The sequence below is a fragment of the Grammomys surdaster genome, unplaced genomic scaffold, assembly GCF_004785775.1.
Source record: "Grammomys surdaster isolate TR1022 unplaced genomic scaffold, NIH_TR_1.0 187, whole genome shotgun sequence".
NCBI lineage: Eukaryota > Metazoa > Chordata > Mammalia > Rodentia > Muridae > Grammomys > Grammomys surdaster.
In genome coordinates this window covers 4,689,814-4,705,569 of record NW_021604632.1, presented here as the reverse complement: position 1 = coordinate 4,705,569, position 15,756 = coordinate 4,689,814, and the positions used below count along the sequence as shown (strand labels likewise).

Here is a 15,756-nt window from a genome sequence, read left to right as displayed (position 1 = left end):
TCCTCTGCTATGTAAAGGTTGTGTCGTTGACATTTTATTTAATTACTTTTGGATGAATATTTTAAAGATTTAGTCGTTTAATTTTATGTGTATGAGTGTTTTGCTTGCATGTCTATTGCACCACATGTGTGTCTGGTACCTAGTCAGAAATGGGTGTTGGATATCCTGAAGTAGAGTTACAGATGGTTGTAAGCTGTCTAAAAGTGGCTACTGGGAATTGAACCCAGGTCCTCTGCAAGAGCAACAAGTACTCAACCTCTGACCCATCTCTCCAGCCTTAATTTCGGGTAATTTTAAAATGGAGGAAATAGCTCTAGTTTTAGTATAGTAACATAAAGGCAGAAGGAAATACCTGCTTCCCCCTAACCAGGATTAAATAGGCCTTTATCCCATGTACTCCATAGAAAGAAACTGAGCGACTTCCTGCAACTATGAAAACATTTTACTAATGTTCCATGATAATAAGTTAACTGCCAGAAATGATGAGCAGGTGAGGGTGGGTGGAGGGAGGGCGAGCCAAGGCCATGGTCATATTCAAGTCAGAAGAAATCCCAGGGAAATCAGCTAAAAAAGATTAGGTTATTTTGTAATTTTCAAGAATACAGAAGGTTTTAAAAAGATTTCAAAGAAATATTAAGTTATGCAAGACGCAATGCAGTACAGTAGGTTCCACTTGTTCCAGAAAAACCAAACTCACACAGGTGTGTACACAGTATTAAAGTCATCAGAAACACAACTAACAGGGATTCACGACTGCCTCAGCCGCCCAAGCGCTCAGATTGCAAGCATGAACCATCACTGCCATCTGCAATTTCATTTCATCCTCTGAAATTAATTTCCATGTGCTCTTTTGAGACAGAATCTCAAAAAAAAAAAAAAAGGTATGGTGGCGAAACCTGTAATCCCAGTGATAGGCCAGAAGCAGGAGAATAAGGACTTGGAAATCAACAAGACCTTTGTCCTGGAACTCACTCTGTAGACCAGGCTGGCCTCGAACTCAACAGAGATCCGCCTGCCTCTGCCTCCTGAATGCTAGGATTAAAGCCATCACCACCAGGTTAAAAACAAAAACAAAAACAAAACTAAACAAAACACAACTGGTAAAGGAAGCCATTATAAATAGGTCCAACACTCAGGAAGCACAGGCAGGTGGATTTCTGTGAGTTTGAGGCCAGCCTGGTAGACATAGTTCCATACTATCCAGGACTAAAAACAGTGAGACCCTGTGTCAAAAACAAAAAACAAAAAAACAACAAACAAACAAAAAAACCTACCAAATTTTACTTCAGATAAGCAACAAAGGAAATAACATTTATCAAATACCTCAGTTTCTAGGGGATGGAAGGGAGATTAAAGAGTTGGAAAACCAGTGTGACCAGACCCTTTGTGCTATGACCCTTTATGAAATTGGCAAAAATTTAAAAGTCAGTCAGCCCCCATACACACCAGATACACACAGACACACACACACACACACACCTAGGCTTCTACCACGAGAATCAAGAAATAAAAGTGGAATTGAAAGTGGAGCTCTTGCCTGTCAGCACATTCTAGACCCTGAATGGCCAGTAACTCAAACATAAACACTTAATTTCAGCCGAATCTCCAAGCCAAGGCAAGTGGCTCCCTCCCTGGAATCCTTGCATTCAGGAGGTGGAAGCAGAAAGATCAAGATTATTGTTGGCTATATATTGAATTGAAAGCTTGCCTAGGGCTAGTGAGATTGATTGTTCAGAGTACCAACAAAGAATACCAAAAGCAGCCTCTGTAACCATCACAGGAGGACCAACTACCCTGAATTCACTTTAGTGTGTTATCTTTTCTATGAAAAAAAAAATCTAAGCCGGGCATAGTGGCACGCACCTTTAATTAATCCCAGCACTTGGGAGAGAGGCGGGTGGATCTCTGAGTTCGAGGCCAGCCTGGTTTACAGAGCAAGTTCCAGGACAGCCAGCGCTGTTACAGAGAACCTTGTTTCAAAAAAACAAAAAAAAACAAAAACAAAAACAAAAAAAATCTAGACTCTCAGGGTCAACCCCCAACCTAGCTGAGCAATGTTAGACTTCTGAGGAGAAAGAACATGGTGTCCAAAGCGGTGTGCGAAGAAAGACCAATGAGGCACTTTTAGTTCAGTCTCCTGTGCTTATTTCCATGTAGCTGATGCCAGCCTGTTTCCTAACTCATGGTAGGCAGCCTGGGTTCTGCGAGATCTCAGAGGCCTGGGGCTTGGTGCTTTGCTGATGGTCCCGTCTCCTTAGCTTTTACTCATCCCCCTGCCTTCTTTCTAGCAGCGAGAAAAGCGCCTAAAGGTACAGAAGGAAAGCTACCCACACAGATACTCACACCAGTCAGGGGCAGGGAAAGTGGATTCCGCGCTTGAGCTCGGGCTCGGGCTCGACCCGGCCAGCAGCTCCGGCCATCGCGGCTCAACATGGCGGTTAGGCGTCCCCAACGGCCACTCACTGTCCAAGCCAAGCCTAAGCACCATTGGCTGAGGCTTTGAAGTTGACTCCTCCCAGCCAATCATAAGAGGGGCAGGGAAACGGCTTTTGCATGCGCCTGCGCACTGAGAATATTCTCTCCGAAAACCATAGACGCCTCCGCCAGAAGGTTGCTTGAAATTTCAAGCTTATCATTTGTGGCTGAATTGACCAATGAGTAGAAATTCCTTCACAGCAATAGTGTCTGTATTTTAAGAAATGCAGATCCCGTCCAAGTGAAGCAGCATCTGCCTTTAATGCCAGCACTTGAGAGGCGGAGGCAAGCAGATCTCTTCGAGTTCAAGGTCATCCTGGTTTATTTTTTGAGTTCTAGGATAGCCAGGGGCTACTTAAAAACACGAAAATAAAAAAAGACATGGTCTTGCTATATAGCAGTGAACAAAAACTCCTGGAAAGAGACTGTGTCTGGAGATACTGACTGACTGATTAGATCCGAGGTCAGTACTGTGGAGAGAGGAATGTCGCAGGTCTAGAGGCTAACTTTTCTTGGACTAGTTCGAGGCTTCTGAAAAACAGCCATTCTTTGTCCATTTCTGTGTTGAAACTAAAGTCTTGTACTAACAGAAGCCATTTGGAATCTATTAGTTTACTAGGCCACTAGCTTCCACCAACCAAAAACCTAAGGGTACCATCAGATGACATCTTGGGCCCATAGAAAAGCTTTCCGTCTTCCTATAGTCACCTCTCGGATATAACCACCACTATATTTTAAAATTGCCTTGATTTATGACTTCGCTCTGTAAAACTGTACAAGATCATGAAACAGTTCCCATGTAATTTGGGGGATTTCCTCATCTGTGAAAAGAGGGTACTAGCAGACCTGATAATACAGTTTAAAAATTAAACGGTGTTTGAAATTTTTAGCGTGATGGCCTTGCCTATAGTTTTTTTTTTTTTTTTTTTTTTTTTTTTTTTTTTTTTTTTTTTTTTTGGTTTTTCGAGACAGGGTTTCTCTGTGTAGCCCTGGCTGTCCTGGAACTCCCTCTGTAGACCAGGCTGGCCTCGAACTCAGAAATCCGCCTGCCTCTGCCTCCCAAGTGCTGGGATTAAAGGCATGCGCCACCACTGCCCGGCAGATTATTGGTTTTGTGTGTGGTATTTTGAGACTGGGCCCAATCCCCAAGGGTGGACTTAACCTCCTGATTCCCTTGTCTCTCAAGTACTGGGATTATGGATGTGTGTCACCCTTATAGGCTTTTCCTAAGAATGTTGACTATTTTTCTAAAGCAAACAGAGGGATAGATGTCCTTTAACTTGGGTTACGTCATTTCTTCCTCTTCAAATTCAAGACCTGAATTTCTTCAAATTGGGACCTGAAGGACAAATACAAAGCTATGCTTGGTGGCACAGGACTACATTCCCGCCTACTCTGGAGGCTAAGACAAGAGTGAAAAATTCAAGGCCAACCTGGACAATGTATCCAGACCCTGTCTCTAAGAGAGAACAGGAGGTATTGGTCTCGGTGTGGCTGAAGCACTTATTTCAGTCCAGAGTACCGTTAAACCAAACATACAAGTCTATACGTGGTAATAACATTTGATTGCTGTCAACCTAAAACTGGCAAATTCTCTGATTTCAAGGCCACCTTGCTCCGTTTGAAAAGGCTGACAAATGAACTTTTTTTTTTTGTTTTTTTTTTTTTTGTTTGTTTGTTTTTCGAGACAGGGTTTCTGTGTATAGCCCTGGCTGTCCTGGAACTCACTGTAGACCAGGGTGGCCTCGAACTCAGAAATCCGCCTGCCTCTGCCTCCCAAGTGCTGGGGATTAAAGGCGTGCGCCACCACTGCCAGGCACAAATGAACCTTTGAGGTACATTTATCACTCTGCAGTTAAACAGGAGTTCCACACCAATCTGTGATCGCCACCAGACTCATGTTTTCATCCCTCTTGTTAACTGTCAACTATTAGGGCCTCGCCAATAGAACCCAAAATGTCGGCCTCCTGAAGCCAAGAGCCGACCGTGTCACGTGACGCCCCATATCCTAGCTTTCTTGAGCATTGCATCAGCCGAGCCCAGGAGCCTTCCCAGAAACCGGCTTGTTAGCTCATTCGCGCTCCGAATGATTGGCATCTGAGTAGACCAATAATTTTAGTGGATGACAAAGCGTAGCGGGTCACTTTTCATTAGAGCGCTCTGATTGGATGGTGAGGTGCGGGTCTGGCACCGGTTGTGGCGGGTGGGTATAGCCGTGTGTGCGCATCTGAGGGAGCAGGTAATTGCAGGCGAGTGGCAGTGGGCTCCGGGTAAGGACCTGGGAACCCCGATCCTGGGGTAAAGCAAGCGAGCCCGGAGAGCTCTACGAGAAGAGCCGGCGCTTGGAGAGGGAGGAGCGGCTGCTGCAGGCTGCCGGGCGGTCCCGCCCCTGGCCTGTCTGGGTCTGGACCCCGGCTCCGCAGGAACTCGGTATCCAGAGTAGCTTTTGCTATTCCCCCGGAGCACTGAAAGTGGTGTGGTTTTGGGTGGACTTGCGCAGGACTAAGACCTTGGGAAGATCGCGATTGCTCTCCAGTCAACACCTAAGGGTTTGTCTCCTCTAATTTTTATCCCTTAGGGGGTTGGGGAACCAGGCCTGAAGAGCAAGGTGACCAAGATGGATGGAGTCTCTCTAAGAGGCATCTCCATTCATTCTTTATTAGGTTCTCACACCTTACCCCAGACTGGCCTGAACTATACTCCGGGCTAGTCTTGAACTCGCGGCAGTTCTTCTGCCTCAGCATTTCGAGTGCTGGAATTACAGGCGTGAGCCAGCACTCCTGACTCGATTCTTTATGTTGCTGGTTGGAGACAGGGTTTCACTATGTAGACCAGGCTGCCCTTGACTCACAGAGACCCTCTTGAGTGGTGGGACCAAAGGCGTTTGCTACGGCTCTCGGCCCGTCTTCATTCTTAATAATAACAACAGAATAGTTGATACCCTCAGGTTCACCCGAACTAGTATACTCAGCAATCTTTCAGTCTTGAGTTTCCTGGTGTGCTTTGAAGTATGTTAATGCAAAGCGTGTTATTTAAAGATTAGTATAATTAATCATGAGCATGTGTTTAACGACCACTCTGCTAGGTACTAAAAACACTGTAACGGTGAACTGAAACCAGCCAGGATTCCCACTGAGATGTAACTATACCGTGTTTGGGAGGTGAGCATTCAATGGTCACAGCAAATGATCATTGGAGGCTAGGAGACAGTAAAAGAGGGGAAACCTGGTGAAGACAGGAAAGATTTGCTTAAATAGGTTTCTTTGAGATTAGTCATCATTAGGAAGAGGGGAAAGGAGCGGTCAGGCAGAATGCCTAGCTTGTAAATGGAAATATGCCACAAGGTCCTGTGGCTGAAGTCACCTTGTAGTTCAGGGCCCTGGGTTTGGCCTCAAGCTTGCAAATACAAATAAATAATGGTCCTGAAGGCCTTTTAGCCCCCACTGGGCTGTACTGTTTGCCGTCCTGCCTCTGGGCTACAGATCTCTTATGTGTATTAGGAAAGAACAAGTTGTAATGTTGGAAACTGTTTATAAAGGTCAGGGTCTCTGATCTGGGACCCTCAATTTTCCTTCCTCGGCCTCCTGAGCTCTGGGATTATTCTGGGTGGGGACACAGCTTTGAACAGTCTTCAGTCTCCATAGGGTAATGGCCAACATGTTCGATCCCAGTATACAACACTGGTGGTGTCTCTATGGAGTGGCCTCCCTACGGAGGGCACCGAGTCTCCACTGGTTCTCAGCACGCAGTCCTCGTTCATTATCCTGAATGAGTAGACAAAGGTGGGAAGTTCAAATGCGCTCTGGAATGTAACTTTACCTCAGCTTGTCTGTGTAGAGAAGCAGTTCTGTTTTCATTAGCAGCGATGACTTTATAGGTAGAGTCAGTCTTGTAGCCATTGTTAAGGAGGGCTGAAAGGGAGAAAGCACTGTGACAAGCTTTCTGAAAACTTTGACTCCTTACGGTGACTAGCAGATCAGTTGGAGTTGTGCTTGGCTCTGAGTGAGGATGCCTTGCGGGTGTGTTTAGAAACTCTGTGCTGATGGATATAAATAGTATCCGTTTCATTCATCTTGTTTGATGCTCACAAGGTCCTGTTCTACACAGGGACTAAACTCAGGCTGAAGTGATGCAGTTAAGGTTAGACCTGGGTCTAGAGTTCTAGAGATGTTTAGATGATGTCACAAACGAGACAGTTCTCACTTGTCAGGACACCCAGCGCATCGGAGTGCTATAACCCGAGACAGTGATTGGTGCACTCACTAAAGCCGGTCATCCCCACCCCACACACGCCCTGCCTTTCAGGGATGTGATAATACACATAAAAACGTTTTGAAGCCATACAGTTGCCTTTTTTTCAATCTCCCTCTCTTCTGAGTCCTTGGACTCGTTCTTCCAATGGCGCGCCCATTTTGAAATAATGTATACTGTACCACTGAGCTGTATATAACCCCAGTTCTTAGTAATCTCATGGCTAGAACCCAGCCCTTTCCCAGCTAGGGTTCTGGAGGTTTAGGCTACAGAGAGGTTGGTACATTCTTGATACTCTAGGGTGGTCCGTGGCACAGATGGGCTTATCTCTGGGTTCACAGCTGCTGACACAAGTGTCAGCCCAAACCTAACAGCTCTGCCTTTGGGGATATGGAACTTTGTACAACCCTCAGCCTGTAGGTTAACAAAGAGCTTGGACGCTCTTCAGAAGCCGGTAGATACAGACTCCCCCTTTTGTTAAGATGACCCTTGCTGATTCCTGGCAGTGAGTGCTCAGTGCGTATTTGCTTACTGAATGAAAACATGAATAAAAACCCTGCTTTGAGGTCAACAGGGGGAAGTCAGCTGTAACCACTCTGCTGAGGCAGCCAAAATTTCGCAGCGAGAGTGACTGTAACCTGGGACATTGCAACACAAAGGTTTTAGAATCAAAAAAACCTATGTCATTCTTTGACTTGGCTTGAGACGCCACGAGTCTTGTGTAATGCCCACTTTTACTTTTTATTTCCCTGACTTCCCGTCATTCCTTCTTCCAGTTAGTTCCCTGAGGAGACTTTCAGAGATGGACTCCACTCTAACAGCACGAGAGATCCGAGAGCGGTTTATAAATTTTTTCAAACGAAATGAGCACACCTATGTCCACTCTTCCGCCACCATCCCTCTGGATGACCCCACTTTGCTCTTCGCCAACGCAGGAATGAACCAGGTAAAGAGCTTCCTTTTTTGCGCCTCACTGACTGGCTGAGGGCAGCAGAGCGTCAGGAAAGCACAGCCTGGGTCCTGTCACGCAGCAGGTAAACTTGTGAGACTTTCCGTGGTAAGCCTGAGTTTCCGAAGAGAAGAACAGTGCTGCCCCTGTGTGATGATTAGAAGTTAGTAACAGGTGTTGGGAACATGGCTCCCACATTCAGCCAAGAGATTTGTTTTTAAATAAGGCTTGGAAAGATTCTTTTCTTTTATGGCATTTGAGATCAAGAATTTGATAGGTCAAGTGATAGCCCTGGTGTAGTGGCGCAAGGTTTAATCTTAGCAGTTGCAAGGTAGAGGCAGGTGGCTCTCCACTCAAGGTCATAGTGAATTCCAGGACAGCCAGGGTCACAAAGGAAGGAAGGAACGGAGGAAGGGAGGGAGGGAAAGGAAAGGAAGAAAACTTTAAAGAGAATTTGAGGCCAAACTAGGCTACATAGTAAGACCAAGTCTCAAAAAAATTTAAAAAGTTTTTTTTTGGTTTGTTGTTTGTTTTGTTTTGTTTTGTTTGAGTTCAAGGGCAATTTTTTTTTAAGCATTTCAAAGAGAACCTCAGGACAGGCAAACTGTACATCTGCAGCAATTTCCTAGAGGAGAATGGCGACAAGAAGGGGAAATACAAAACCATGCTGTTGTGTTAAGCAGTCATGGATGGCAGTCATGTGGCAGGGAGAGGAGCTTTAGAGAGAAAGTAAGGAAGTGCAAGTCTCTGAGAGCATGCTAGAACAGAGAGAGAAAGGAGAAAAGGAAGCCGTATTTTTCTGGGTAATTGAGAAAGTGGGTAGACCTAAGTACATAGCTACAGTCCTGTAAGCTCTTACCCTTCCCCTGCCAAAAAAAAGAATTGTTTTAAGATTTTATTTTTTCATCTTTTCATTGTCCCTTTCTTCTGAGGAAAAAAAAACAAAAAACAAACTATTTTTATTGGAATGTTTTGGGGGCTGGAGAAATGGCTCAACACTTGAGAGCACCGGCTGCTTGCTTGTCCAGTTGGACCCAGGTTCAATTCCCAGCACTCACAATGTGTCTCCCAGCCATCTGTAACTTCTAGGGATCCAGTGTACTCTTCTGGCTCTTTGGGCCCTGGGCACACATGTGGTGCCCAGACATACACAGGCAAAACACTGATACATATAAAAAATAAAGCTGAATTTTTTTCTTAAAAATATTTGTTTTCTTTCCTGTCTTACTGGGTATTGAACCTGGGGCTTGGAGGCGAGTCAGCAAGCACTCTATATCCTCAGCCCTCTTGTTAAGTGTACGTATGAGCATCTGGCCCTGGAACTCAGAGATCTGCCTGCCTTGTCTTGCAGTGTAGTTCACACTACAGCCATCTTTTTGTTGGTTTGGTTTTTTGAGATAGGGTATCTCTACATAGTCCTGGCTGTCCTGGAACTCACGATATAAAGACCAGGCTGGGCTAGAACTCACAGAGATCCACCTGCCTCTGTCTCCCAAGAGCTGGGATTATATTTATGGACCACCAAACCCAGCCCTGCAAACATTTTTTTAACTTTTTTTTTTAATGTTTATTTTATTTTATATTTATGGGCATTCTGTCTGTATACCACGTGTATACCACGTGTGTCTGCCAGAAGGTTTTTTTTTTTGTTTTTTGTTTTTTGGCTTGGTTTCTCTGTGTAGCCCTGGCTGTCCTGGAACTCACTCTGTAGACCAGGCTAGCCTCGAACTCTCGAACTCAGAAATCCGCCTGCCTCTGCCTCCCAAGTGCTGGGATTAAAGGCGTGCGCCACCACCGCCCGGCAGTGCCAGAAGGTTTTAAAGCCCCTGGAACTGGAGTTTCAGATGGCTGTGAGCCATCATGTGGGTACTGAGAATTGAATCTGGATCCTCTGTAGGAACAGCAAGTGCTTTAACCCCTGAACCATCTCATCCAGGCCCTTTAAATCTTTTTTTAAAAACTTATTTATGTATATCTTGCTTGCACAAATTTATATACACCATGTACACCCAATGAGTGCCCACAGAGGCCAAGCAAGAATGTTGAATCCCGTAGAAGTGAAGTTAGAGACACGTGAGCTGCCCTGTGGGTACTGAGAACTGAACCTGGAGCCTCTGTAAGACCAGCAAAATCTCTTAAATGCCAAGCCAGCTCTCTGGCCCTCCTATTTAATTTGAACTAATTTGTTATATCACAAGTAGCTACTGGTTTCCAGGTTGGAAAACACCAAATCTGTACGGGCCTGGTAAGAACAGCAAGGCAAATTGTGTGTCTAGCAATGACACATCAGAGTGTGAATGGTTAAATCCCCAGCGCAGGGACACCGAACCTACATACCCAGTCCTTTATCAGCTAGTAGGGATTACACTTATCTCAGTACTCTCCTTCTTTGTCACCTTTACTCCCAAGTGAGCATAGTCATTTGTCACATGAATTCTTCTGGGAGGATTTTAGGATAGGATAGTGGTTCTTAACCCTTGTTGGGGGGGGGTGTCACATGTCAGATTTTTATATTATGATTCATAACAGTAGCAAAATCAGTTATAAAGTAGCAACAAAGTAATTTTATAGATGGTGTCACCACAACAAGAGTAACAACAGTAAAGTGTCACAGCAATAGGAAGGGTGAGAACCACTGCTCTGAGACCTGGAACCACATCCTGTAGGTTATGGACACTTGACATTACCTGTACTGTTTAAAAGTCAAGCTGTTCCTTTCTCTCTCTTTCTCTCTCTCTCTCTCTTTTTTTTTTTTAGTTCAAACCCATCTTCCTAAATACAATAGACCCATCTCACCCTATGGCAAAGCTGAGCAGAGCTGCCAATACCCAGAAATGCATCCGCGCTGGGGGCAAACACAACGACCTGGATGACGTGGGCAAAGACGTCTACCACCACACCTTCTTTGAGATGCTGGGCTCCTGGTCTTTTGGGGACTATTTCAAGGTAAGCTCAACATAGGTGACTTAGATTTTTTTTTCTAACACAAGGTTCATTTCCACCAAAGGGACAGAGTTTTTAATTTTTGATTGTTTTACAACATGAAATCATTTAGAAGATTCAGGAATGAAGGGCATTTAATACTTCTGAGACTCCCTAGAAAACATGTATCATTTGATGTTTCGGTTTCTAGTTCCTATATAAGTTGAATTTTTGTGGTTTATAATGAAGATGTTGTCATTTTGAATCTGTGTTCTGGATCTTTCTTTTCATAGGAATTGGCATGTAAGATGGCCCTGGAACTTCTTACCCAGGAATTTGGTATTCCAGTTGAAAGACTCTATGTCACTTACTTCGGTGGGGATGAGGCAGCCGGCCTAGAGCCAGATCTGGAGTGTAGAGAGATCTGGCAAAATTTAGGGTAAGAGGGGGCTGGAGCGGTGTGACGCCCAGGTTTGATGACATACTTGAAATCTTCATACCCTGGTGGCAGAAGCAGCAAGCAGCAGGATCCTGAGTTTGGCTACACAGCAAGACTCTGTCTCGAAAACATAAGAAAAATGTGATCCCTAAATTAAATGAGTGATTGGCAGGCAGTGGGACTTACTTCTTCATAAGGAATCATAGAAGCTAGTCTTGGAGGGATTTCCGTTGGTGGCTTCAAGTGGGTTTCTCTCCCTTGTTCCGTACAGACTGGATGAAGCCAGAATCCTCCCTGGCAACATGAAGGACAACTTCTGGGAGATGGGTGACACGGGCCCCTGCGGTCCCTGCAGCGAGATCCACTATGACCGCATTGGTGGTAGGGACGCTGCACACCTTGTCAACCAGGACGACCCCAACGTGCTGGAGATCTGGAACCTTGTGTTCATCCAGTATAACAGGTAGCGTGGGCCCTGCTCCTTCCTGCCGAGAGCAGTTCTTTTTCTTTAACCAAACCTTCTTGGCCCAAGGTTGTCTGCAGTCTTCATTTTTGGAGCCAGAGAAAAGCCCTGAGCTTCAGATGCCCCTGGGATCTTGTGGCACTGTGTTGTCAGGTTTCTGTTTGCTCCCTGGGACAGGGATGGACCTATTTAAAAACTAACCTTACCTCATATAATATCTTCCTGAACCATTTGCTTTCTATTTAAGAATAAGGCTCTGTGTGTGGAGGGGCAGATTGATCTCTTGAGTTTGAGGCTAGGCTGGTCTACATAGTGAATTCAAGGACAGCCAGGGCTATGTACAGAGATCCTATCTCAACACTGTCCCCACCCCCAAGATGACAAATAAGATGAGGAGGCTGAGTGTGTATTCACCCCCTACTCCACAAACCAGGCAATGACAAACGGTGAATACTAACAACTTTCCGAAAATGCTAAGTGAGTTTTAACCAACAGGGACCAGAAAGGAGCAGCCCGGGACACACTCCAGCAGCCCGGGACGCGCTCCAGAGTCCTTTTTGTGTCTGTCACACAGGGAATCTGATGGTGTTCTGAAACCTCTTCCCAAGAAAAGCATCGACACAGGGATGGGCCTAGAGAGACTGGTGTCTGTGCTACAGAACAAGATGTCCAACTATGACACTGACCTTTTCGTCCCTTACTTCGAAGCCATTCAGAAGGTACTGATCTTACTGTGAACATGGACCTCTATGGAGGTCTGCAGGATGGACCTTTAGCACTGCCGTCATAAATGAATGGCCATGTGCTTTTACAGCCCAAAGTACTTGTTGCTGTCCGCCTACGCCATTACTGTCAGCATGCCCTGCTGGGGCCTGGCTTGAGGCTCTTTGGCTCTATCACGTTCTTGCAGTTGTGGCCTGTGGCACGTCAGTCATCCTCTCCCAGGCCTCACGTGAGGCAGCAGGAGCAGGACTGTTTCATCGGCCCCCTCTCTGGTCACCTGTAGGGTACAGGCGCCCGGCCGTATACTGGGAAGGTTGGTGCTGAAGATGCTGATGGAATCGACATGGCCTACAGGGTTCTGGCTGACCATGCCCGGACCATCACTGTGGCGCTGGCTGATGGCGGCCGCCCTGACAACACAGGACGAGGGTGAGCCAGTCACACTGTGGGCAGGGTTTGGGCTGGTACTATGACTGTTCCGACTGGAGCTCAAAGCTGTACTTAAATTACTGTTTCGCTTTCACGTTGTCATTTGTGTAGTGGAGGGATCCCCTCCCTCCCCTCTTTAACAGCTAAAGAGGGTTTTAATGTATTTAAAGGCTATGCTATTTAGTAGATTCTACTAAGTACTGAGGAAAAGCTGGCATTAAAGCCGTCACACGGGTCTTGGTGGGGTAGGAATAGAGCCTGACTCAGCCCAGGAAACTGTTCCTGACTAGGTGGGCCTGTGACCTCTTACATCAGTCTGATTTTGTCTTGGGTAGCTAGACAAACTCCCTGCATAAACAGAGGAAACAGAAAGCTGATGTTGCTCTGCTCTGAGTAAGCTTTAAAAGAGTTACCATGGTACCCTCAGCCGGGTATGGTACCTCAGCCGGGGTGTTTCCTAGCTAACGCTAAGGTCTGCCTCTCACAGGTACGTGCTGAGACGGATCCTTCGCCGAGCTGTTCGATACTCCCATGAGAAACTGAATGCCAGCAGGGGTTTCTTTGCTACATTAGTTGATGTTGTCGTTCAGTCCCTGGTACGTAGAAAATCCCTCCTTTCAGCTTCTGTGCTGAAGCCATAGTCTAAGAGGGATATGGTAATATACTGTGAATGGACATTTTAAGAGAGAGACCACGGAGGTCAGGTATGGCGGTGTACACTTTTAATTCCAGAACTTGAGAAGCAGAGGCAGATGAGTTTGAGGCCAGCCTGATCTGCATTGTGTAAATTGTAGGCCAGCCAGGACTGCATATAGAATGAATCCCCATCTTAAAAAAGAAGGGTGTATGTCCTGGAATAGTCTGGCCACACTGAACCTTTTCTGTCAGGGAGATGCATTTCCTGAGCTGAAGAAGGACCCAGATATGGTGAAGGACATCATTAATGAAGAAGAGGTACAATTTCTCAAGACTCTCAGCAGAGGACGGCGCATCCTTGACCGAAAAATTCAGAGCTTAGGAGACTGCAAAACCATCCCAGGTGAGGCCCAGTTCTCACCTCTGACATGGTTGAATGTACCTTACTTGAACCGCTTTTGGTGTAAGGTAAGACTTGGAGCAAAATGAATTACAAAAGAATTTACTGTGGTAAAACTTAAACAATACAGAAGTGAAAACCTTTTCCAAATAACGTTTCTCAGATGACAAGATGGCAGCTGTAATCTCGGCACTGTAGCTGCCCAGGCAGGAGGATCACAAGGTCAAGGCCAGGCTCTGGGGTGCATAACAAAATCTTATCTCAAGAAGAAACAAAATAAAAAGATTTTAGTGTGTAACCAATGCTTCAGGATTTTTAATCTGTTTGCATGAAATTGCAAATAGATGTTTATGTCTGCATATTTTGCACATAAAAATAATATGTGGAGTCCACATTATCTTTCATCAGCTGAGAAAATTAATTTTAAAGGTTTTTTATTTTTCTCTGCGATGTTTTGCTTCTTTTTGATTATATGGGGGGTAGGGACTTGGCATGTGAGTATAGTGCCCACAGGGGACAGAAGAGAGTGCTAGAACCCCTAGGTGTTGGTGAGTAGCCTGATAGGATGGATACCCAGGTCCTCTGCAAGAGCAACAAGTGCGCCTAACCTCTGGGCTCTCTCTAGTTCGTTATTTCTTTCTTATTGGAGTGAAATGTTTAAGGAGAAAGAGTAAAGAACTCACTCTCAGTGCTCAGATTCAGAAGCAGAAATTTAGCATTAGTCTCTAGCCTAGACAAGGAAGCCCAATCAGTCTATTTCAGATCTCATTACTCAAATGAGTTATTTATATTTTAAATCCTTAAAGTTTGGTTCATGTTTTGCTCATAACTTGATTTTAAAATTAGCTGTAAGAAGTTGCAGATAATCTGTCTTCCTTATATTCTATAGCAGAATAGTGGAATCACTAATATTTGATAGCTAATAATACCACACTATTAATGTTTGTGAGCTAAGGTTATTAGAAACATAATACTGTTTTTGAGGCAGTCTGTTTTCCATGAGAACACATGCATTGTCTTTTCATCTTTTTGCTTTTAGTGCATTACTCAATGCAATAAATAGTACCATAATCTCAAAAAAAAAAAAAAAAAAGCCTGGCGGTGGTGACGCACACCTTTAATCCCAGCACTTGGGAGGCAGAGGCAGGCAGATTTCTGAGTTTGAGAGTTCGAGGCTAGCCTGGTCTACAGAGTGAGTTCCAGGACAGCCAGGGCTACACAGAGAAACCCTGTCTTGGGGGAAAAAAAAAAAAGAAATTTACCAGGAGACCCTTCATCCTTATAGTTCAGTCCTAAAAGGTTTGTCTTGCCTTAACTCTGTTCACTTCTGTTCCTCCCAGGAACCCTGGGAAGGCTTGGCATGGGAAGGAAAGGGTTTGTCCATGTCATTTTGACACAGTTCCTTTGTACTGTGCAGGCGACACTGCGTGGCTCCTCTATGATACGTACGGATTCCCAGTGGATCTCACTGGGTTGATTGCTGAGGAGAAGGGCCTGGTGGTAGATATGGATGGCTTTGAGGAAGAGAGGAAGCTGGCCCAGGTAAGGAACATGAGGAGTGACTTCTGAGTACCTGTCTTCCCGTCTCACCAGCTCACCCCCACCCTTGGGGCTGCTTTCTCTTTCTGAAGAAGAAACAACCTCTATTTCTGTTACCACCAACACCTGGAAAAAAAAAAGAATATGCAGAATGAGATGAAAGGCAGCACCTGCTCTGATACAAGGCAACTGGAGTCCTTTCCTTTAAGGTCTCCCCCACCCCTAGGCCAGTAACTCTCAGCAGGAGGCACCTTCCCTGGGCAGTTTGCAAATGTGTTAAAGACATTTTTAGTCTTCACAACTGGGGCGGATGTTCCCTGTCATCTTGTTGGTAGACCCTCAGATGCTGCTCAGTGTCCTGGAATGCAAGAAGACAGCCCCCAGAGCAAAAGCTGGTCTAGCCCCAAATGCCAGTAGTATAAAGATTAAAGACATTATTCTTAGTTTTTCCTTGGCCATAGTTTTTGCCAAGCCTCTCTTTTCTCCTAGACTGACATAACTAAGGCTTTTTTTTTTTTTTTTTTTTTTTT

General features: G+C 45.2%; 1 protein-coding gene across 5 annotated transcripts in view; it reads left to right on the top strand.

Annotated features, from left to right (window-relative positions):
- Window positions 1-4,611: 4,611 nt before the first annotated feature.
- Aars (alanyl-tRNA synthetase) overlaps window positions 4,612-15,756 on the top strand; it is a 21,396-nt gene continuing 10,251 nt past the window's right edge. Inside the window, exons 1-10 of one of the 5 annotated variants that reach the window (XM_028768681.1) lie at window positions 4,612-5,024; window positions 7,507-7,672; window positions 10,433-10,621; window positions 10,891-11,036; window positions 11,308-11,499; window positions 12,074-12,218; window positions 12,506-12,651; window positions 13,139-13,247; window positions 13,540-13,690; window positions 15,105-15,229. In XM_028768681.1, the coding sequence (XP_028624514.1) occupies window positions 7,529-7,672; window positions 10,433-10,621; window positions 10,891-11,036; window positions 11,308-11,499; window positions 12,074-12,218; window positions 12,506-12,651; window positions 13,139-13,247; window positions 13,540-13,690; window positions 15,105-15,229 (1,347 nt within the window). In that variant the 5' untranslated portion in view covers window positions 4,612-5,024; window positions 7,507-7,528. Of the gene's footprint in view, window positions 5,025-7,502; window positions 7,673-10,432; window positions 10,622-10,890; window positions 11,037-11,307; window positions 11,500-12,073; window positions 12,219-12,505; window positions 12,652-13,138; window positions 13,248-13,539; window positions 13,691-15,104; window positions 15,230-15,756 lie in introns of all 5 variants that reach the window. The other 4 variants (XM_028768682.1, XM_028768683.1, XM_028768684.1 and 1 more) reach the window with 4 other exon arrangements.